The following is a 23,830-nucleotide window of genomic DNA, read 5'->3' as shown; positions in this document are numbered from 1 at the left end:
ATGTACAGCAGAGACCACCACAACATGGTAAAGCAATTATCCTACAATTAAAAAAAAAAAAAAGAACTGGGTCCAGGTAGTGAATGTCATCACTGGGTAAAGATGAGTGAAACTTTATTCTGTGGATTCAGACCTTCAACATTCAGAGGCTGAGATAGAAAGGGTAAAACAGTAAAGAGCCCTGAAATCCTTGCCCCAGTACCATAAAATGGCGGGTGGCGGGGGGCCTGTAATGGGTGGGGATTGTCCTTCCAGATTCGGAGAGAAGGCTTCAGCAAGGTGGACAAGAGGGACGGACTTGGGTGCAGGAACAGGGTGGCTGCAGGTGACAGGTGCAGGGGCTTTGGAAAGGGACAAGGATTTCCCTTGCAAAATGCATTCAAACAGACAGAGAGGGAACCTGATCCCAGGGAGGGACTCATCGGAAGAGCAGGAGACACCAGAGGGGCCCACAGATGGGCCCGGGCTGGAGGCATGGGGGAGGAGAGGCGAGAGACAGCAGGACTCAGAGGGAAGGGAGCCTGGCTGAGTGCTTCGCCAGAGGGCAGGTCAGCATGGAGGATTCCCAAGCTGATTTCATAGGCTGTCAGGCCTTACTCCACCCCAGTGGTCTTACAATTATTTTTCTGAGAGTTATTTTTGTGCTAGGAATCCCCTCAGCTCCAGCCCCCAAAGGGCCCCCCTCTTCCTGCCCTGGGCCAGACTGGCCATCGGAGGCAGTTCTAGGGCCTGGGCAAGGGTCCCGTGGTGACCAGGGGGTGGCACCAGGGTCCATGATGGGACCTGGGGCAGAAAGTGGGGCCCTGAGAGGGGAAGGAAGTCCTGGTCAGAGCTCTGGCTCCCCCAGCTGGGTTAAGAAGGGTGATAAGAGCAGGTTGGGCAAGAGGAAGTGGGCTGGACTGCCCTGGGCTATGACAGCTCCCCGGGCCTGGGCCTGGGCTGGAGTAGAGTTAGGGTCATGCGTCCTGAGTGGACCGAGCAGAGGCCTCTCTGAACAGCACCCCTTGCCCTAAGTGTTCCCCCTGACAGGCCCCAGTGCAGGGCAGAGGAGGGAGCCTGCAGGAGGTCACAGTGGAGGGCGGTGGCTGAAGGGTGCTCAGGGCAGTTGTGTGCCGAGTGGCGGCTAGTCAGTGAGGGTCCAGGCCTCGGCCACGCTGGAGGGCTGAGAGGAGGGAGTCATGTGACAGGTGAGGGGTGCAGTTGCCTCACTTGCACCTCATTTTCATGGGGAGGAAAGGTTGAGAAAGAGGAGCTGGGTGTTCAGCAAACTTTGCTTATTCAAAGCACTCAATCCCAGCTGGACCCTGCCCCACCCTCAACTCCCATCTTCAGGGTGGTCCCAGCCTTCTCTTCAGCCTCTGAGAGACAGACTCTGGTGCTCAGGACCCCACCTCTGTGGGGGCCCCTTCCCCCAAAGTGTCCACCTGGGGAACAGTACCCCTAGCTCATGCCCCAGCTGCATCTGATCTGGGACTAAGAGGCCCCTGCTCTGAGGCGACCAGACCTCATGACCTGTCTCTCAGTGCCGAGCAGCACAGAGAAGGAAGCCCTGAGCAGGAAGTGCTGAGGCGCCGGGTGAGGGCGGGGGCTTTGGGGAGGGGAGCCCGGCCTCCATGGGCAGGAGCGTGACCGCAGCCCCCCGCTGCAGGCTGGCGGGAGGAGGCTGATTTAAAAGGCAGATGGGCCTCTGGCCGAAACACTTCGTCCTGCACCCTGTGGGCTGTAAGAGCACCCAGACTTCCGGACTAGCTGGGGCGGGTGCTATGTGAGCCCGGCTAGGCTCCCCTCCTGCCCGCCCTCTTTCCTCCCCTCCTCCTGAGCTCTCTGCCTGCCCAGCCTCTCCAAAGAGGGACTCTTGGCACCATGTCTCTTCTCAACCCTGTCCTGCTGCCCCCCACAGTGAAGGCCTATCTGAGCCAAGGGGAGCGCTTCATCAAATGGGATGATGTGAGTGGGGCTGGAGAGGGCTGATGCGGTGATGGGGTGGCGGATGGGCTGCTGCGGGCTTTGCCAGGGGGACTGGGTTGGTTTATGTCTGCCAGGATTCAGGCGCCTGTGTGGCTTGGCCAGGCAGCTGATACAGCTGCCCAGATAAACAAACCTGGGGGTGAGGGTATGTGCCCAAGCCTGTGTCCCTCGGCGGCCAGGGGCTAAGGCTCTGTGTGTGGATGTGAGAGGAGGATGGCTGCTCGGGTGGTCGCAGGAGGAAGCCTCTTTGGGTCTGGGTCTCCCCTTCTCCCTAACCCCCAAGAAGAGCAGGGTGTGTTTCTCCTGGTCTCAGTGAGGGAGAGAGGAAAGGTGCCCCAGAGCCAAGGCCGGACCAGAAGCAGAGGTGAGCCAGGCCTCTGCTCCCAGCATAAGCACCTGCTCCTCTGCACCCACCCCGGCCTGTCCCGGGGATGTCCCGCTCCCCGCCAGCGGCTGTGGGATGACCCTGAGCGAGTGAGACCTGGAGGCTCTGCTCCCCGGGCCTGGGAGGGAACTTACAGACTTCTGCTTTTGCCGGCTGCTCTCTGCCTGGCTCCCTGACGCCTGCCTGTCTGCAGGGAATGGGGAAACCATGCTTTGTCCTGTACCTCTGTCTCCATGTGTCTGCTCCTTCTCAAACTGGGCCTCCTTCCTAGCTTCTGGTTCTCCTGGACCCTGAAAATGTGTGTGTGGCCACAGGCCAGGCATTCTCTGGGCGGGGAAGGGGAAGGATTTGAGGTCCTCCTCAGGGAGGGGAGGCTGCTGGGCTGGCCTGGTGTGAGAGTCAGAGCTGGCTGGTCCCAGGGAGGGAACCTGAAGGCTGGGTGGTGGGGCAGGAGGGGTGGGCCCTTAGGGCTGGTTCCTCCTCCTCACAGGTGGGATGAGGGGGGCCATGAGTTACGGTTCTCAGGCCTTTGGGACTGGGCTCAGCTGAGTAATCCGGTTGCCATGACTGTGCGGAGTGGCCCGTGGTAAGGGGCCTTCTGCTTTGACAGGAGTGGTGTGGCCACTGCGGCATGGTGGAGGTATGTCCCAGGAGTCTGCGGGATGAGGGAAGTGGCTCAGAATGAAAAGTGAAGTGGCCTCTCTCAGTTCCTCCAGGAAATGTGTGTAACCTTAGCGTCATTATGGATGGGGATGTGCCATGTGGCCTTCTCTGCAAGCCAGCCTCCGTGTACCCAGCGGGCCCGCTGCCCTCCCTGAGGCAGGGCACTGCAGGGTCCTGGACCCTGCCTCCCATAAGCAGGAAGCTCCTGGTCTCAGGCACATGCACCTGCCAGATGAGGCTCTGCTCTCAGGCTGCCTTTGGTCCAGTTGGCAGATAACCTGGGTATTGGATAAGTACAGTGCGTGTAATGAGCTCTCAACTTAATTTTGTGTCCCAGAGCCCCTTTACAATGTATTCTGTGGGAGAAGCTCCCCTATGACCCCCGAAGGACACTCAGCCAGTCATGAGACATTCCATCTGCTCTTGGGGAATAGACAAGCTTATGGACTCTTTTCCTCACAAAGCCCAGTCTAACTTCAGAGACTAGTTATCTCAAAACTCCAACCTGACTTAGAATGACATCTTCTACCCCACCTCCAAGAATGGTTTCAGGTGAGCTGCAGACGTTCTGCGAAGGCCTGTGGGGGGATACCCTGCTCCTCCTCTATGCCTACTAGGAGTGGGGTGCACAGAGGGATGGGGCAAAGAGATACTGATGCTCTTAACTGAACAGCTGCTATCATGGACTGGGCCTGGCAAAAGGTCAAGACTTCTTTTTTTTCTCATGCATATTTTTGAGGATTCTTAGGAGACTCACCAACCACCTTCCCCAAACTGGGGAATCTTTTTTCTTAATTAAAAAAAATTTTTTTGGCCCGTACCACACAGCATGTGGGGGTCTTAATTCCTTGAGCAAGGAAGGAACCTCTGCACCCCCACCCTGCGAAGAAAGTGCAGAATCTTAATCACCAGACCTTCCAGGGAAGCCCCTGGGGATCTCTTACTTAGGGGTCTCCTGGGTTTGTGCTAAGTACTTCAGTCGTGAATGACTCTTTGCGACCCCATGGACTGTAGCCTGCCAGGCTTCTTTGTCCATGGGATTCTCCAGGCAAGAATACTGAAATGGGCTACCATAACCTCCTCTAGGGGATCTTCCCTACCCAGGATTGAACCCATGTCTCCTGCAGCTCCTTCATTGCAGATGGATTCTTCACCCTTGAGCCACCAGGGAAGCCCAAGGTCTTCCTATCATTTCTATTTCAGGAGGTCACTTGAAATTACTTCTTCAGCCCCTCAGAATCCAGTTACCACTTTCAGTTTCTTGCAACTTTGGCTTTGCCCCTCTCCCACGCAGGCCCATTTTGGACCCAGAAAATACGGATTTATTGCCCTACAGACTCTGGGGGTTTGGGCTCACTATCACACCACTATGACTCTCTCTCTCCAGTAGTCAGCCCATATGTCACCCATTCGTTTTCCCAGGTAGGTGTCAGACCCCACAACCTCAGGGGTGACAAAAGCTTTCCAAGTGCAGGAGGTTTAAGGTGAGGGATCAGGCCCCCCAACCCTCCCTTGGGGAGGCAAGGGAACGGAGTTCACAACATAGCTTTTTTCAGAATTAGCAGTGTTCTCTTCCCTCTCATATCCTAACCACCCCGGATTTGAGAACATTTTTCTGGACCATTTCCTTTGTAAGTTTTGCATTTGTTCTGGTTTGGTGTGTAGCAACTACCATGCCTTGTTGGAAACTTCAACTTTAGTATCTTGTTATTTGTGCATACAAAGACCATTAAGATAAAAGGTAGCCTGTGTGCTCTGTGAGTGGAACAGGAGTTCAGAAGGGAGTTCATTCTTCATTCACTCACTCCCTCAGCAAACATGGTGCACAGAGCTCATGGTCTAGGAGAGGCTTGTTTCCTGGGAGTCTGTGAGCCCCTGGGGATTTCTTAGATAGGGTTCTACATCTGAGAACCGGCTCTTACCCTGTTGTTGCAGCATGTCTCAGGAAAGGCTTTCCAGAACCTCGTCTTTGATGATATTTTAGGCAAGAAAGTTTGGGTGCTTGTGTTGGGAGGTGGGAAGGCATGTGGGACAGTTGGGTGGTTGGGATCCACGGATGGGAGGACTGGGCAGGCAGGAGCTAGGCTGCTTTGCAGGGACTGGGTTCTCAGCTCTCACTGTGTTTAGTTCTCCTGGAGGTAGCATGGAGTCTTGGTGAGGAACATTCTACTCCAATGGTTGAGTTGTGGGCCTTGAAAACAGGGTAAGGTGGGGGCCAAGACTCTTGCTTGGGATCTAGAGGGAGAACTTCTATTTGGGATTTAGAGGGGAAACCCTCTTCTCTTCCACAAATGTCATTTCCAACCCTCTACCCCTTCCCGGCCCTGGTTCAGAGCTTTTAAGGCTTATACCCCGCCCTTAGCTCTGGAGAACAAAGAGAAATACCCACAGACCCCTGGGACAGCCACCTCCTAGGCAGACGCTGAGCTCTGAAACCCCTGGCTAGAGCCAGAAGTGCTCAGCCTGAAGTTTCAGAGCAGGGGGCTGACTCCTTCTCTCTGCAGGAAACGACGATAGCCTCTCCGGTTATCCTCCGTGTGGATCCCAAGGGCTACTACTTGTACTGGACATATCAGAGTAAGGTGAGGCAGCCCCTGTCTACCATGGCCCTGAACTCCTGCCGATCCATCGAATCCAAGCAGCCTCTTGACACAGGGGTGAAGGTGTGGATGCCAGCAGTATAGAGTGACCTGAAGGGGTGGCTCCATGGGACCCCCTGTGGGTGGGTCTGGCTGCTTTGGGAGGGAGGATCCCAGTGAGGACCACGACTGCCTTGGGCCCCGGTGCTCCACCCTTAGCATCTCTTGGAGAGAGAGAATGGAGTTAGAATTGTTGCCAAAGGCTGATTCCCTGTCTATGGTTCTGGGTAGCCTTGAGGGTCCAGAGAGATCAGAGAAGTCTCAGCACATGGGCAGAAAGAAGGGTGGGGGAGTCTGGGGAGAGTGCATCTGGGATGGAGGTGGGGAGATGAAGTCACAGCTGCCCAGTAATTTGAGTGGCCAGGAGAGGCGTGGCTATAGAGGAAGGGAGGAGGGTCGCATGAGGAAGGCGAGCCACTTGCTGAGAAGGGAAGTTTGCAGTCTGGGAGACCCCACAGTCTTGGCATCTAGAAAAGGCAGTTGGCCAAGATGTGAAGGGGTGTAAAGCTTCCTGCCCTTCATCCTCGATCTGATGTCTTGGTCCACATCCCGTCTTTGCTGCTACTAGGAGATGGAGCTTCTGGATATCACCAGCATCCGGGACACCCGCTTTGGGAAGTTTGCCAAGATGCCCAAGGTAAGTGGGCCCGGAGGAGACCAGGCTCAGCACAGCCATCAGCTCCATGGGGTAGGCGTCCCTGTGGGGGCGGGGAGCCTGATCTCTGGAGCAAGCCGAGGGTCTCTCCCTCAGCCATGAAGGGGTGTGGCTGCCCCCTGGCTTGCTGGGGCTTTGGTGTCAGGACACAGTGAATGGAGATGTTGCACGGCCAGCTCTTGCCCCTCGAGCACCCCAGGCTGTCTGGGAGGTGTGGCTAGCCCCCTCTCCCCTGCCCTCCAAATGCTTTGCCTGTTTTTGCCTAATGCTGGTAGGGAAGTTGGAGGAAGGGATTGGTGGGAAGCAAGATTCCCTGAACCTGGGGACTAAGAATCTGTCTTCAAATGAGAAATGGCAAACAAAATACACAGAACTTGCAAGACCCACGGCCTTGGTTTGTCTCTTCCTGTGGGCCTCTCCTTCCGTGGCTCCCACGATGGGGACAGATGAGATGCCCTCCAGTGAGTCAGATTTCATGTGGCTGAGAAGGAGTGACAGGGGATCCACGGTGCAGAGGGCCAGGGGCACACTGCTGATCCCCACTGTGTCACCACCCGCTGCAGAGCCAGAAGCTCCGGGAAGTCTTCAACATGAACACCCCCGACAACTTCCTGCTGAAGACGCTCACAGTGGTATCCGGCCCTGACATGGTGGACCTCACCTTCCATAACTTCGTCTCCTACAAGGAGAACGTGGGCAAGGTGTGTGGGGAGCACAGGTCTGGGCCCTGGGGACTGCCCGGAAATCCCGAGGGACGGGCCTGGGCTGTGGGGTGAGGTGGCACCTCTGGGGTCAGGGACCTGACCGCTGTGCTCTGGGGTCCTGCAGGACTGGGCTGAAGATGTACTGGCTCTGGCCAAGCACCCGCTGACGGCCAACGCCTCCCGCAGCACCTTCCTGGACAAGATGTAAGTGCCCACCTGCCTGGCCTTCAGGGTTAAGTGTGTGGGACTGAGCCTTGACAGGCTGCTTTCTGCCCACCAGCCTTGTGAAGCTCAAGATGCAGCTTAACCCTGAGGGGAAGATTCCCGTGAAGAAGTGAGTCTCCCCTATTCCCTCCCCACATGTCCTCCCCTCCCCTCCTCCAAGCTCTTCAAAGCCTTCCCTCTCCAGGCCCAACACCCCTTCTTTGCCTGATGCCTTTCTCAGCTGGTAAAGAATCTGCCTGCAATGCAGGAGACCTGGGTTCTATCCCTGGGTTGGGAAGATCCCCTGGAGAAGGGAAAGGCTACCCACTCCAGTATTCTGGCCTGGAGAATTCCATGGACTGTATAGTCCTTGGGGTCGCAAAGAGTCGGACACAACGGAGAAACTTTCACTTTTCACTTTCACTGTCTCTGCTCTCAGTTTTTTCCAGATGTTCCCTGCTGACCGCAAGCGGGTGGAAGCTGCCCTCAGCGCCTGCCACCTCCCCAAAGGCAAGGTGAGTGGTTCTCCCTTCTCAGCCCTCTCCTAGCACTCTCCTCCTCACCTGAGTTGCCTCTGGCTGGAGGGCAACTTAGGCAGGCCTCACGGGAGCAGGGAGGGCAGAAATGATGGTACAGTCCTGGCCAACAGCCTGAAAACCAGGTAACTCTGGAGCCACCGATTCCTGACATCAGGAGCAGTGACAGAACCAGGGCAGGGGGCTGAGGTGCCCAAGTTCAGAGTAGGTTGGTCTACATTCCTTCAGCTCAACACATGAAAACATCTTTCTTTCTACTGGTGTGCTTGCATGCTCAGTCATGTCTGACTCTTTGCAACCCCATGGACTATAGCGCATCAGGTTCCTCTGTCCATGGGACTTTCCAGGCAAGAATACTAGAGTGAGTTGCCATTTCCTTCTCCAGGGGATCTTTCCAACCCAGTGATTGAACCCAGGTCTTCTGTGTCTCCTGCATTGCGGGCGGATACTTTACCACTTGAGCTATCAGGGAAGCCCCTTATTTTTACTTAAGTAATTAATTTTGAATTACAAGTTGTATGTGGGGTCACCCATGAGGTACCTTAGGTGACTTACAGAAAGGAGCTGTCTGGGCAAACACAGCTCTGAGCCAGGGTTCCTGCCTGGCGGGGGTGGATCTCAGGCCCCCATCCTCCCTTGGTCAGTGCCTCAGTATAGAGTACCACCCAGAATCCATGGAGTCTTGTCTCCTGATAAGAATTTGGAATGCTATAAATAAATAAAACTGAGGCCTCATTGATCACCTGTCCACATGAATCCCAGGAGGAATCCTTCCCTGCGGTCAGCTCTATGGAGCTGGGGACCCCTTGGTGCCATGAGTCACAGGGGATGCAAGCTGGGGGTTGGGGAGAAGGTGTGAGTGGGCTCCTGCTAGGGCACCATGGCTGCTGTCAGTAACATCCATGCTTCTTTACTCCCACCTCCTGAGCTCCCACCTTGGCCACATCCTCCTTATTGATCAGTTCTCCAGCGTCGCAGTAGGAGCCCCTGAGCCATCTGTGCTTGTAATTGGTGGGTCCAAGATTCAAGTCTAGCTCGTCTGCTCAGAGCCTCTGCTCCAAACTGAGACCGATATTGGCTTTTCAGAGTGAACCTGGAAAACAATTGATGGGTTTTTCTGGAATGAAAAGCAAAGGCACAGAATTCTTGAATGCCACCAAATCTACTTTTCATTTCTGTTTCTATAGATTTGTCTCTTCTGGACAATTCATGTAAATGGAATCATACAATATGTGATTTTTGATACCAAGTTTCATTCATTTAGCACAATGTTTTCAAGCTTCATCCATGTTGTAGCATCTATCAGTACTTCATTCCTTTTTATTGTGGAATAATATTCCATGGTGTAGATATCTGTTCAACAGTTGATGGACATTTGGGTCATTTCCACTTTTTGGCAATTCTGAATAATGCGTCTATGAATGATTTTGTCTGGACATATGTTTTCAAGTCACTTGGGTACATACCTAGGGGTGGAATTTTGGGGTCATATAGTAACTCTATACTTAATATTAAGTATGACCCCAAAATTCCACCCCTAGGTATGTACCCAAGTGACCTGAAAACATATGTCCAGACAAAATCATTCATTAATATTCAGAGAAGGCAATGGCACCCCACTCCAGTACTCTTGCCTGGAAAATCCCATGGACGGAGGAGCCTGGTGGGCTGCAGTCCACGGGGTCGCTAGAGTCAGACACGACTGAGTGACTTCACTTTCACGCATTGGAGAAGGAAATGGCAACCCACTCCAGTGTTCTTGCCTGGAGAATCCCAGGGACGGGAGAGCCTGGTGGGCTGCTGTCTCTGGGGTCACACAGAGTCGGACACAACTGAAGCGACTTAGCAGCAGCAGCATACTTAATATTTTGAGGAAATGCTAGACTGTTTTCCAAAATGACCATACCATTTTATAATCCCACTTGCATTGTACAAGTGTCCCAATTTCTCCACGTCTTCACCAACACTTGTTACTCTCTTTTTTTATTTTTTACTTTAGTCATTCTGTGTATACAGTATCTCATTGTGGTTTTATGCTCTTTTTCCATTTGGCTACACCCCCTGGCTTATGGGATCTTAGTTCCCTGACCAGGGATAGAACCTGTGCTCCCTGCAGTGGAAGAGTGGAGTCTTAACCACTGGACTGCCCTTCACTGTGGTTTTGATTTGCAATTACCTAAGGATAATGAGAAGGCATTAGCTTGGAGAAGGCAATGGCTACCCACTCCAGCATTCTTACCTAGAAAATCCCATGGACAGAGGAGCCTGGCAGGCTACAGTCCACGGGGGTCACAGAGAGTCAGGCACGACTGAGCGACTAAGTACGTACACACGGTTTATCCAGATTTTCTTCAGAATGTTTTTTAAAAGTGCAAAACCCTTTAAAATGTTTACTAGTTGTATTGGTTTCCCTGGCTGCTGCAATAAATTACCACAAACTAGGTGACCTGACATATCAGGAATGTATTCTCTCTTGGTTGTTGTGGCCAGATGTCCACAATCGAGGGCCACGCTCCCTCCAGAGGCTCTGGAGGAAACTCTTCCCTCGCCTCTCCCAGCTCTGGGTGGCTGTTGGCATTCTTTGGGTTATGGCCACATCTCTCTTTCTGCTCTGTCTTCACATTGCCTTCTGCTCTGTGTAATCTCCCTATGCCTCTCTCTTATAAGGACACTTTTGTTGTAATTTCAAGTCCACTGAGATAATCCAGGATAATTTCATATGAAGAGCCCAAACTTAATTACATCTGTAAGACCCTTTTTCCAAATAAGGAGACATTCAAAGGTTCTGGGAATTAAGATATGGACATATCTTTTTCAGAGGTGACCTTTAGCCCACTACAGTCTGCCTTCTGGATCCCCAAATTTCTGTCTGTCCCCTGTGCAAAATATATTCACCCCACCCTAATATTCCCCAAAGTCTCAAACCTGAAGTTTAAACTCTCCAAACATCATCAGTTCGAAATTCCTAAATCTCATCTGTGTGTGTCGTCGCTCAGTTGTGTCTGATTCTTTGTGACCCACGGACTGTAGCCTATGAGGCTCCTCCGTCCATGGGGTTTTCCAGGCAAATCTCATCTAGATCATCTAAATCAGCAACAGGTCAAAATCCTGGGGCAAAATTCCATTACATCTGTGAAAAATGAAGTCACTCAGTTGTGTCCGACTCTTTGGGACCCCGTGGACTGTAGCCCACCAGGCTCCTCTGTCCATGGGATTCTCCAGGCAAGAATACTGGAGTGGGTTACCATTTCCTTCTCCAGGGGATTTTCCCGACCCAGGGATCGAACCCAGGTCTCCTGCATTGGAGGCAGACACTTTAACCTCTGCGCCACCAGGGAAGCCCTATTACGTCTGTGAATCAGTTGTCTTTTTCAGACAACAGGGCTCGTGCTTCCAAAATGCAGTGGTGTGATAGGCATATGATAATAGTCATAGACATTCTTATTCCAGAAGGAAGAAAATGGAACAGACATAGAAAGAAGTTCTTTGTCCTGATGATTTTCAGAAACTTGCCCAGCAGAATCCCCTTCCCTGGTGGCTCAGATGGCAAATGCGGGAGACCTGGGTTTGATCCCTGGGTTGGGAAGATCTTCTGGAGGAGGGCATGGCAACCCACTCCAGTGTTCTTGCCTGGAGAATCCCACGGACAGAGGAGCCTGCAGGACTGCAGTCCATGGGGTCGCAAAGAGCTGGACACGACTGAGCAACTAAGCACAGCACACAAGGCTAATGATGTTGAGCATCTCTTCATATGCTTATTGGTCATTTTCATATCTTCTCTGGAGAAACATCTATTCAAATCCATTGCCCATCTTTCAGTTGGACTGTCTTTTACTGTGGCATCGTCAGTTACTGGATATCAGTTATTGGTCAAATATTGATTTGCAAATATTTTCTCCCATTCTGTGGTCTGTCTTTTTACTTTATTGACAGTGTCCTTTGGAATACAATTTTTTTTTAAATATGGAGCACTTCATGAATTTATGTGTCATCCTTGCACAGGGGCCATGCTAACCTTCTCTGAAGGAATATAAAAATTTTAAATTTGGATGAAGTCCAATCTGTGTATGTTTCATTATCATTCCTTGTGCTTTTTTTGTGTCTCCAACTATTGTTGTTGAACTGTCTATTTCTCCCTTCAATTCTGTCAATTTTGCTTCATGCATTTTGAGGTTCTGTTGTTAGGTGCATTGTTTATATGCAAATTGCTTTCTTTTGAAAATTTATCCTTCACTTAAAAAGCAAAAGATAGCCCACAGCTTTGACAAACAGCCCCACTTGCTTCTCACCTCTTTCCTTTCCTGTTCTGGTCATTCTTAGTTCAAATTCTGTCTTAGCCAAGAGACTCGTGCTCATTCACTCAATCGTGTTTGACTCTTTGTGACCCCACAGACTATAGCCCTCCAGGCTTCTCTGTCCATGGGATTTTTCAGGCAAGAATGGAGTGAATTGCCATTTCCTCCTCCAGGGGATCTTCCTGACCCAGAGATTGAACCTGTGTTTCCTGCATTGCAGGCGGATTCTTTTACCACTGAGCCACCTGGGAAGTGACTAGCTGAGGTCAATTCAGGGGCAAAGCAAACCAGCTAAGATGCTCTCTGCTCAGCAACAAGGGCCTTGAAAAGTAGGGGCTCAGGGTACCCTTGATGCTCTTCTGTCTGCCCTGAGCCATCCCTCTCCCCAGGTCCCCTTGCACAGGGCTGGGCCTAGTCTGAGGTTCCTAGTGTTGGGAGGTGGACCCAGGAGTCCATCAGTGACTCTCTATCTCCCAGAACGATGCCATCAATCCCGAGGACTTCCCAGAGTCCGTGTACAAGAGCTTCCTCATGAGCCTCTGTCCTCGGCCAGAAATAGATGAGATCTTCACTTCCTAGTGAGCTTCTTGGGCTGGGCTGGGCTTGGGGAAGGGGTGGTGGCTGAAATTCCCACCTGCCATGCTGATAATTAGGTGATGTTGCTGGAGAAGGGGGTTGTCTGAGCCCCCTCTCACCCCAGCCCAGGGGATCTAGAGGGGGAACTCTGCTCCTCTCTCTGGCCTGCAGCCACTCCAAGGCCAAACCGTATATGACTAAGGAGCACCTGGCCAAATTCATCAACCAGAAACAGCGTGACTCCAGGCTCAATTCCCTGCTGTTTCCGCCAGCGCGGCCTGACCAGGTGCAGGGCCTCATCGACAAGTATGAGCCCAGCGGCATCAATGTGCAGCGGGGTGAGGACTGAGGGAAACTTGGGCCTTCCATGGACCTTTCCCGTCCCCGTAGCTAGGCTGCAACCCTGACAACCACCCCATCCCCCAGGCCAGCTGTCCCCCGAGGGCATGGTGTGGTTTCTCTGCGGGCCGGAGAACAGTGTGCTGGCCCAGGACAAGCTGCTGCTGCACCACGACATGACCCAGCCACTCAACCATTACTTCATCAACTCCTCCCACAACACCTACCTGACAGGTGGGCCCTGGCGACCTCACAGCCAACCTCTCTTCTTCTGGGCCCTGTTCCTGTCCCCTGAATCCCCTGCAGGGGTTGCCCACAGGACAGCCCCCATGATGGAGAGGGGCGGGGCAGAGCAGGACTGTCCTTGAGTGAAACCCCTGCCTCTTGCCCCTCTTCTGGCTCAGCTGGCCAGTTCTCAGGCCTCTCCTCTGCTGAAATGTACCGCCAAGTGCTGCTGGCAGGCTGCCGCTGCGTGGAGCTGGACTGCTGGAAGGGGAAGCCCCCCGACGAGGAGCCCATCATCACCCACGGTTTCACCATGACCACAGACATCTATTTCAAGGTGAGACTCGGTGTGCAGAGGCTGGTGACAGGGGCACTATTGAAGGGCCCTGGGCCAAGAGCCTCTGGGGGTTGGGGGTGGTGAAGCAGGAGAGGAGGGATGGCTGGGAGGCCTTGGACCAGCGTGGGGACTAGAAGGGACCAGAAGGGGACAGGGGCCAAGAGTCGCCCTCCAGTTCCATATGTGTGTTGAAACTGGAGAGTGGACAACGGTGCCTTTTGGGGAGTGGAAGCACAGCACTGACCTCCTTCTTCCCCATGGGGTCCCTTTCTCCTCCAGGAAGCAATCGAAGCCATTGCAGAAAGTGCCTTTAAGACCTCCCCTTATCCGGTCATCCTGTCATTTGAAAACCACGTGGACTCGTGTGTATCCCGGCCACCCAGCCTTGTTCTCTTCCCTGGCCCTGTCTCCCACCTGCTGCTACCCTCTCCACAGTCATTCCCCAGCCTCTTAGCCATGCCTTCCAGCTCCCTCCCAGGTCTCCTCACAATCTCCTTGGGATTGCGGGCTCTCCTGCCTCTGTCCCTGCCTCCCCAAATTCCTGAGCCCCTGATCTGGGTCATCAGGGGGCACAAAAAGATGGATAAGAGGGTAGAGAGGAGCAGCTGAACACCACCCACATCTGCTCCCTGCAGACCCCGCCAACAGGCTAAGATGGCTGAGTACTGCCGGACGATGTTTGGGGATATGCTGCTCACAGAACCCCTGGAGAAGTTCCCGGTGAGAAGACTTCACTGTGGGGCATCTGGGGCTAAGGGCTGGGGACCCAGGGCAGGGTGCCAGGATGCTGGAACTCACCTCGAGGATTGTTGGGTCCTATTGTCTACCACATGTCAGACACCATGCTGGGCTTGAGGGACATGTCAGTGGCAAAGGGGCCAGTCCCAGCGCTCAGACTGCTTACCCTCTAGTTGGGAGGCAGACAAGTAACCATGCCATTATAACCAGTGGCTGCTTTAGGAGTACTTGGGGCTCCAGATCTGGTCCTGGGGATTAGGGAAGCCTTCCTGGAGAAGGTGATTATTAAGCTGTAACCTAAGGGAGATAATGGATTTATCTTGATAACAGTGGGCAACAGTGTTCCAGGCAGACTGAATAAGGTGAGGAAACATCGCTGAGGAGCTGGGATAAGTTGGGTCAGACAGAGGACTGGTGCCCTAGGTGGAGTGAGGAGACATGAGGCTGGAGAAGTAGGCAGGGGGCAAGTGGAGGGCAGCCTGGCCTGAAGGAGCTTAGGCTATACCCTGAAGGTGAGGAGATGGCTGAGGCCTCTCTCTCTTCTCCCACAGCTGAAACCTGGCATCCCTCTGCCCAGCCCTGAGGATCTCCGAGGCAAGATCCTAATAAAGAACAAGAAGAACCAGTTTTCTGGCCCTGCATCCCCCAGCAAGGATGGGGAGGCTGAGGGTAGCAGCCCACCCAATGGCCCTGTGGGTGAGGATACAGGTGAGCTGGCCTGGGAGGAGTGGGGGTGGGCGTGGGCATGGGGGAGCATCTGGAATGGGAGAGAGGGGCTGGGCCTGAAGGGGAGAGCCAGCCTGGTGTGGCGTCTCCCGGTGCCCCCAGTACTGACGGAGCTGTGTGTGGCAGTGTGGGCTGGTGAGGAAGGGGCTGAGTTGGAAGAGGAGGAGGTGGAAGAGGAAGAGGAGGAGTCGGGGAACCTGGATGAAGAAGAGATAAAGAAGATGCAATCAGATGAGGTGTGTGGGGAGTCCTCCAGGCGGGGGTGTGGGGCCGGGCTCTGTTCTGGCCTCTTCTCTACCCTCCCCCTCCTCCCTAGGGCACAGCAGGCCTGGAGGTGACGGCCTACAAGGAGATGTCCAGCCTAGTCAATTACATCCAGCCCACCAAGTTCATCTCCTTCGAGTTCTCTGCCCGTGAGTTAGCACGGGGTGGTGGGAAGCTGGAAGTCAAGATTCGATGCAGGAGAAGGCCCTTTGGACGTGTGTCCTGACACCAGACCAGCCTGATGGGTGGGGGTGAGAGCCAGGCAGGTCCTCCCCTCCCTTGGGCTGGGAGCCCTGTCTATAAACGCCCAGCAGAGGAGCCAGGCAAAGGGCATGCTTAAGTGGCAGTGGCTCCCAGTGTGCTGTCGCTGTACTGGGGACTTGGCAGCAAGCAGAATGCTCTGGAATGTGTCGGTGACAGGCAGGTCATTTACAGCAGGCCACCTCAGCTGGGCGTCCGGGGGCTCCTGTGGTCTCTGGGGCATGAGAACTCCTGGGAGGGGGTGGATGGCAAAGACACCAGCCAGAGCACAGTGCCTGTCCCCTTCCCTTTCTGAGCGCACCCGTGCTGTTTACCTTTATCTTCTCCGGACATGCTCACAGCGGGTTCCTCTCACCCTCTATGCACGTCCCCATCACCAACACCTGTTTCTGTGTCCACTCTGCGATGCTTCTCATCCCTGAACCCCCAGCCTGCGCCCTTTCCTGTGCACCACTCTTGCTGTGGGCCCCTAACCTCTGTGCCCTGTACTTCATGGCACGTTCCTGACCTCTGGGGTCATCTCTGTGTGTTCCCCACACTCCCTGTGTGTGCCCGCCCTCCAGGGCTCTGGCACTCACAATCCACCGCTGTTGTGTATCCACTGTGCATACCCTTTATCCCAGGACACACCGCTGCCCACAGAGATCTGCACATTTCCTGCTCTGGGACTGGCCCCTCAATCCTCAAGCATACCAAAGGGGAGGACAGGTTTATGGGAGGGGACAGCCTGATGTGGACTCTCCGTCATTCTCTATGCAGAGAAGAACCGAAGTTATGTTATCTCCTCCTTCACGGAGCTCAAGGCTTACGACCTGCTCTCCAAGTCCTCAGTGCAGTTTGTGGAGTATCCTTGAGACCTCTGTAACCAGGGTCCCTGGTGGGGTGGAGGGGCGGGGGTCCTGGGACGAGGCTCGTGGGTCTGTGGTCCTTCCGGTTCCTATACTCCATGGCAGCTACAACAAGCGCCAAATGAGCCGCATCTACCCCAAGGGTACCCGCATGGACTCCTCCAACTACATGCCCCAGATGTTCTGGAATGCTGGTTGTCAGATGGTTGCCCTCAACTTCCAGACGATGGGTAAGGGCATGATCAGGCCCTTAAGAACCTTCCCCTGCCCCTCCCACCTTTACCCCTTCCCTGGGGAGGAGGAGGTGGTCTTTGAAACAGACTCAGGAGAGCTGATGTTCAATTAGGCTGATGCAGTTAGGTGGGTGCACGTGCAGGTGTGTGAGCGTTTAGTGCCTCGGCTCATACCTGTGTGACTGCAGGTACACCAGTGTGTATGTGGTGATGTCAGAGTGCTGGCAAGGGTTCTGGCGTTCTGGCCGCTCAGCCTGAGTGGGGCTGTGGGAACCCCTGCTCCACTGGTCTCAGCTCCCACTCTGAGTGTGAGGTCTGGTCGTGGTTTTGCTCTTGCTGACTTCGGGCTGGGGGCCCTTCCTGAGAGATGAGACCCTAAGGAACCAATATGGGATATGAGAGACCCTCATCCTTACAGCCCTCCCAACCTCCCTGCTCACAAGACGGGAAAAGCGGGGAAATGTGGAAAGAGAGGCTGTGTGCAGACTCAGAGCTGGGGCTCGCTGCCTGACTGTCCCTGTCCCCCCAGACCTGCCCATGCAGCAGAACATGGCGCTTTTCGAGTTCAACGGGCAGAGTGGCTACCTCCTCAAGCATGAGTTCATGCGTCGGTCGGACAAGCAGTTCAATCCCTTCTCAGTGGACCGCATCGACGTGGTGGTAGCCACCACCCTTTCCATTACGGCAAGGCCCTGAGGTGGACAAGTAGCCAGGAGGGCTGGGGTCTTGAGTAAAAAGACACAGGAGCCCCCCCTCTCCATTCCCAACCCCCTTCCCTGATATCCTGAAAACTTCAGCCCCAGCCAGTTTCGAGCAGTAGCAAGTTGCCTTGGAAACTGCCTCCTCCTCTGCACTGGAGGCTGCCTCTTGGTCCCCATGGAAACCAAGGGGAAGGGCTGAGGCTGGGTTGGGGGAGGGGAGAAGAGTGGGCAGAGTAGGGCAGCAGGAGCCCCAGGCCCTGGGGGAGGGCCCTGTTCCTTCCTCACTGGGGAAGGAGGTGGGGAAGCCCACACCTCTTCCCTGAATGCTGGAAACACCCTGGATGCCAGAGCTTAGCCATAACCTTTGAGCCGCACAGCCTCTACTCTATGGCCAGAATTGAACGGGGCTCTTCCCAGTACCCAAGAATGGATGTTTCAGCCAGGGGACTGGAGGACTTAGGTTCTGGGCATGGCCTGAGTAGGAAACTGATACTGATCTCCCGTGCTACGGCCCACCCCTCCAGGTGATCTCTGGGCAGTTCCTGTCAGAACGCAGTGTGCGCACCTATGTGGAAGTGGAGCTGTTTGGCCTTCCAGGGGATCCCAAGAGGCGCTATCGCACCAAGCTGTCACCCAGTACCAACTCCATCAATCCGGTCTGGAAGGAGGAGCCCTTTGTCTTTGAAAAGGTGGGGGCGGGGCCCAGGGCAGGCAGGGGCTGGGACCTGCCCCTCCTCCTCGGTCTCTACTTGTAGAAGAGGATATACATAAAGGGAGTTCTTTGAACCTCCTCCTCTCCCCACCCCTCACCTGTGCCTCCTGAGTTTCAAGAGTTCAAAAACCAAGTTTACAGAAATTTACTTGGTGGGCAGGTTTTGTGTGTGTGTCCAGGTATGTATGCACATGCTTGTTCATGTTAGGATTAGAGGCAGAAATGTGCCCTCTCAGACCAGGGTGCAGGGGCCCAAGGAATCATGGGGGTCTTTTGTGCCCACTGGATACTTGTTGACAAAGCTGCCAAGGGCTGTCTGCAGCAGGCCCCCGGAGCCCAGGCCATATACCCAGCTCTCTGCCCTGTGTGGACCAGCCGTGACAGGAGCTGCTAGGATGGCTGTGTGCATGGCTTAGAGTGGGCCTCTTGTCCTCAGCAAACCTGGTAACATTCTCACACTGACCCTAGATTTCTGGAGCCAGGAACGGGGAAAGCCTGGCCGCCCCCTCCCCACTCCAGCCTGTCCTGAACTCTCCCCAGATCTTGATGCCTGAGCTGGCTTCCCTCAGAGTAGCTGTGATGGAGGAAGGCAACAAGTTTCTTGGACACCGCATCATCCCCATCAGTGCCCTGAATTCTGGTAAGGACAGGGGTCCTTCTTTGCTGTTCCCAGTGGGTCTGAGACCAAGACCAGTATTAGGATCCTGTCCACAGGATGGGGCAGCTTCAGGAAGGTAGCCCTGTCATGTTATCAGCCCAAGAAAGTGGGGCAGGAATAGTACCTCTCCAGGAAACTGACAGAGGTTGAGACCTCTGCCCACCCAACTGAATGTCTCTAATTTTCCGGAATTACTGGGGCAGTTTCCCAAGCAGCTAACACTCACTGGGCACTTAAAATGCTTTAATGGCTTATAACACATTCTCACTTTATTTTGAGAATAACTCCATGAAGTGGGCTTCCCCAGTGGCTCAGTGGTAAAGAATCTGCTTGCAATGCAGGAGCTGCAGGAAACACAGGTTCGATCCTTAGGTCAGGAAGATCCCCTGGAGGAGGGTATCGCAATCCACTCCAGTAGTCTTGCCTGGGAGTATCCCATGGACAGAGGATCCTGATGGACTACTGTCCATAGGGTCGCAAAGTTGGACACGACTGACTCCACTTAGCATGCATACAACCACATGAGGTAGACACTGTTACCCCCATTTCACAGATGGGGAAAGTCTCAGAGATTTAAAGTAATCTACTCAAGATCACACAGCCAGGAACCAGACTAAAGGCAGGAGTGTTGAGTACTGGGCTGCTGGTGAGCAGTGCTGGAAGCAGTGGGCTCTGGCTCACTGGCCACTTGGTATGTCCCACAGGATACCACCATCTCTGTCTGCACAATGAGAGCAACATGCCGCTCACCATGCCTGCGCTCTTTGTCTTCCTGGAGATGAAGGACTATGTGCCTGACACCTGGGCAGGTAGGAGGCCCATGGAATGCCGGGAGCCCCAGGCTGTCCATCCTCTCTCCTTTCTCCTCAAGCCAGCCTCCAGAGGAAGGTAGAACAGGGCGTCCTGGGGCAGGCGAGGACGGGAGAGGCTCCGAGGCACATCTCCTTACCAGGCCTACCATAACCCTGTGCACCCAGATCTCACGGTGGCCCTCGCCAATCCTATCAAGTTCTTCAGTGCCCATGATAAGAAGGCTGTGAAGCTCAAGGAAGCCATGGGAGGCCAGCCCGAGGTCTGTGTCACCAGGTCTCCTGCCAGGGCCCCCCACAGGCCTGCCCCATCTGCGGGATGATGAGGGTGGGGGCGGACTCCAGGGCTCAGGGTGAGAGGCACCTTCCCAACCCACTCTCGCAACAGGGTCCCTTCCCTCTTGGGAATCACCCTGCCAGCCAGGTCAACGGGGCATCGGCTCCAACAAGCAACGGGTCAGCAGGTACGCGCTCGGTGTCCTCCCACCCATTCGAAGGGCATAGGCACATCCCAGCCTGGGGGCAGCTTTTCATTAAAAATAAAAATAAAAAAGCGAAGACTTTCACCTGGGGAGGGAACAGCTGCGTGTGAAGCCTCGGGCTGGGCAGTGCTCAGCAGGCGGCCCACACGGTCACGGGACTGGGCTGGGTGCAGCCGAACCCGAGGGCCCGCAGGGCACCCCAAGAGCCTCGCCTTTGGCTCTTGCAGCAGCCGGGGTCAAGGCCAGGGAGGAGGCCACGAAAGAAGCTGCGGGTAAGGCCTGCTGAGTCCGAGAGAGACGTTGGGGTCGAGTTTGGGGAGGGTCGGGGGCTCTGTGGCGGGGGGCGATTCCCGTGGGCGGTTCCCGGGGGGGCGCACGCCTCACCCTGGCCCCCACAGAACCGCAGACCGCCAGCCTGGAGGAGCTGCGGGAGCTGAAGGGCGTCGTGAAGCTGCAGCGGCGCCAGGAGAAGGAGCTGCGGGAACTGGGGCGGCGCGGCGTGCGGCGCTGGGAGGAGCTGCTGCAGAGGGGCGCGGCGCAGCTGGCCGGGCTCGGGCCGCCGGGCGCGGGGGTCAGCGGCGGGTGCCGGGGCCGCAAGCTCGGCCCGGGCAAGGGATCCCGCAAAAAGAGGTAAGGGCGGTGGCGGTGGCCACGGCGGCGGCACCCTGCCCTCGGCGGCGCGGATGGCCTGGGGCTCACAGCCTGTTCCCACGTGGCCGTCTCAGGACCCTGCCAGGCGAGGACACCGCCGGGGCGGCGTCGGCCGAAGGCCCCGAGGGCGAGGACGTGCGCCTTCGAGAGATGAGGGACAGGCTGGAGCTGGAGCTGCTGCAGCTGGGCGAGGAGCAATGCGAGTGTGTCCTGAAGCTCAAGGAGCAGCACGCGGCCCAGGTGCCAGAGTCCGGGAGGGGAGGGGAAGGAGAGGAAGCGACGGCCAGACCCCACACCTTCCGCGCATTGCACATCTTCCGCGCATTGCACATCGAAGGGCTTCTCTTCTGCTTGGCTTAGCCGGTTCTTGCTCTCCCTCAGCAAATGACCAAGATGATGGAGCTGGCCAGGGAGAAACAGGCTGCAGAGCGGAAGACCCTCAAGGAGACCTTGGAGACGTATGCCCGCCTCCCTTCTACTCCTGACTCTTACCTCCTAGGAAGGCCCAGGCCGCAGGAAACGTCTTCCTGATGCCTGTTTCTCTGCAGTGACACCAAAGAGATGAAGAAGAAGCTGGAGGCCAAGAGGCTGGAGCGGATCCAGGCCATGATGAAGGTCACCACAGACAAGATGGCTCAGGAGAGGTGAGCCCTGGAGGGGAGGCACAGGACTTAACTCCAGGCCTGGTGCTGAACAGGAACCACTCCAGTGGAAGGGGCCTCCCTACAGGGGGATCCTGACTTGCTTCTCGGTCTGCTGGTTCTTGAAAGGCGATTCCACTTCTGTTGTCTCTGAATCAAAGAATGTCCTCCTTAGGCAAAAAGCATCTGCCACCACTGTTAGAGCAGAGAGGAGAATTTAAGGGGAAATTAAACATGCCAAGAGGGAAGCGAAACCTTGGGACAACTGATTTCCACCTACACTTTCCCATGCATGCCTTGAGGAACAGTGCATTTTAGTGAGGAAGCCCCTTCCCTCAGAAGGCCCCCAGGGCTCCCAAAGGCTCCTCAGGTCCTCCGTGGGTCTGTCTGCTTACCCCTCTAGCTGGTTCCCAGACCAGACATAGATGTGCCAGCCACAGATGATTCTATGATGAAGTTCTCATTTTGCCTACACCCTGTGGAGACTTTATCCTACCCAGCTCTTCTCAGCGGCCTCTTACCTCATCTGAGATTCTGATCACCCCAACAGGTTGAAGAGAGAGATTAACAACTCCCACATCCAGGAGGTGGTGCAGGTGATCAACCAGGTGTGTTAGAGCTATGTTCTTCCCAAACACACTCTCTCTGAGGGAAGAGGTGGTCCCAGGCCTTTACTCTGCCCTTAGGAGATGCACTGTCTCCGTTGGCCCAGGCAGCTAGGGATGGCGCAGGAGGCAGTGGGGGAGGGGCTGCCCCTTGGCCATCTGGGGTTCTAGTATTTGTGCAGAGGTTGGGACACCAGCCTAAAGGGGTCTGTATCTGCCACTTACTCCTGCCCAGATGAAGGAGAACCTGGAGAGGCACCAGGAGAAGTTGGAGGAGAAGCAAGCAGCCTGCCTGGAACAGATCCAGGAGATGGAAAAACAGGTGGGTGTAGAGGGGCTGGGGGGACCACTACCCAGGCCCACAGCAGAGCTGGCCTGGCTCCAGGGTGTAAAGGGACCGGGCTCTGGGGAGCTACCAGTCAGGAGGTGGGAGGAGAGGAACTGGCCCCTCTCCTGAGGGGTCAGGGCTCTGGTTCCCAGGGGGTCATGAGGCATTTCTGCAGATCTCTTCGCTTGGTTGGCCGACCCTCCCCTGGGAAACCCCCTGATGGGCTCCATTTCCCTCCCTGATCTCCTGGGCAGTCTGAACAAACCAGGCATCTCCGGGTTCAGTTCCACTGTCCTGGGGAGGGAGAGGGGGGCAGGTGGCTCATCCTGAGACAGTGGGTATTCTTCACTGTCCCCACAGTTCCAGCAGGAGGCGATGGCAGAGTACGAGGTCAAGATGAAGGGCCTGGAGATGGAAGTGAAGGAATCAGTGAGGACCTGCCTCCAGGCCTGCTTCCCCTCTGAGGAGGAGGACAAGCCTGAGAGACCCTGTGTGGTCTCCAGGGAGCTGTGTGAGCAGGACATACTCACAGAGCAGGCAGAGACCCAGGAGAGCCACCTCTGATGCTCCCATCCCATGGGGACATCCTGCAAGGACATTCATTCTTTTCTGGGACATGGCTCCAACCCCTGGAGGAGAGGGCCCCTTGCGTTCTGAGGTGCAGGAAGCTGGAGCTCCCTCGGACACTGGAGCTCCTCCCTCAGCTGCAGGCTAAGGTGGAGGCTGGAACCATGTGGGGCCTCTCTGGGGCCTTGAGGCCCTCTCCAAGCCAACATCCTGCTCCTCCTCCCCTCCTCTCTGAATAAGTGTCACATATTTGTGGAGGGGAAAAATATGACCCGGGAGGCAGGAAATGGTGTTCTGGCCCCCCACTCTTGCCTTTCCTAGTGAGCCACTCTGGACTCAGTTTCCTCTCCTGGAGGGTTAGACCTGGCCACCTGGAACCTCCACTCCTGCCCCTGTAGTTCAAGCAGGGCCAAACTCCCAAAGCTCCTGACCTAAGGCGGACCGCTTAGCCTGGCTCCTAGGCCCCATCTCCGGCTTGCCCTGTGTTGACCTCATTGTCAGTTGCCGGATACAGAGTCTGGCACTTCCTTCCAGTTCTTTGGGGATGGATGGCTGCCTCCTGCCTGTGGGGGATGGGAGGCTGATGTGGAAAATCTGCCTCAGCTCTATGACCCTCAGGCCACTGAGACAACTGGGGCTGGGGGAGAGGGGAGAAAGACAGTCTGTTGTGCTCTCTCCCACCCAAAGCCCAATCACCCCTTTGCCAAACCTGGGGGCATTTCCCAGCATGTGCCCCCGACTCAGACTGTCTGACAAAGTCAGCACCATTTTCTCTCCTGACTGTATGAGGTTTATTTATTTTTCTCTAACTCCTACTAAAGAACCCTGTCCCAAGATTTTCTGCCTAAGCCTGGCCTCTGTTCTCTGGCTGAGAAATGGGAGGCAGGCAGCAGAGTAGAGTGCCCCTCAACTGAAGTGCACTGGGGTTAGGGGTGCGAGGTCCCTTCCAGAGCACAGTGGGAAAGCCCTGCCTCTGGGTTTGAAGAGGATTCACTTCCCCTTCTGCCAGCCCTGATGCCATAACCACTGGAAAATGACATCACCCTTCTGCTCCACTCCCCACCCAAATGTGGCCTCCTT

The 23,830-nt window shown here is 55.1% G+C and overlaps 1 protein-coding gene and 1 non-coding gene across 2 annotated transcripts; one reads left to right on the top strand and one right to left on the bottom strand.

The window, feature by feature from the left end:
* Positions 1-1,863: 1,863 nt before the first annotated feature.
* On the top strand, positions 1,864-22,747 carry PLCB2 (phospholipase C beta 2). Its single transcript, XM_052646598.1, has 32 exons — positions 1,864-1,947; positions 5,521-5,598; positions 6,224-6,292; positions 6,874-7,011; positions 7,139-7,218; positions 7,295-7,348; positions 7,658-7,733; positions 12,527-12,627; positions 12,797-12,963; positions 13,052-13,198; positions 13,369-13,526; positions 13,806-13,888; positions 14,162-14,246; positions 14,816-14,972; positions 15,117-15,226; positions 15,307-15,403; positions 16,275-16,359; positions 16,469-16,593; positions 17,126-17,280; positions 17,822-17,986; positions 18,550-18,649; positions 19,372-19,476; positions 19,645-19,739; positions 19,865-19,940; positions 20,186-20,230; positions 20,357-20,588; positions 20,684-20,849; positions 20,991-21,067; positions 21,158-21,253; positions 21,801-21,858; positions 22,091-22,177; positions 22,544-22,747. Exons 1-32 carry the CDS (start codon positions 1,864-1,866, stop codon positions 22,745-22,747), a joined length of 3,555 nt encoding a protein of 1,184 aa, XP_052502558.1.
* LOC128054873 (U6 spliceosomal RNA) lies at positions 11,712-11,814 on the bottom strand. Its single transcript, XR_008200025.1, has one exon. It is a non-coding gene; the product is annotated as a U6 spliceosomal RNA (small nuclear RNA).
* Positions 22,748-23,830: the final 1,083 nt, after the last annotated feature.

The sequence above is a fragment of the Budorcas taxicolor genome, chromosome 10 (assembly GCF_023091745.1).
Source record: "Budorcas taxicolor isolate Tak-1 chromosome 10, Takin1.1, whole genome shotgun sequence".
In the NCBI taxonomy this organism is placed as follows: domain Eukaryota; kingdom Metazoa; phylum Chordata; class Mammalia; order Artiodactyla; family Bovidae; genus Budorcas; species Budorcas taxicolor.
Note: the sequence above shows the minus strand (reverse complement) of the source record. Positions and strands in the feature narration are given on the sequence as shown.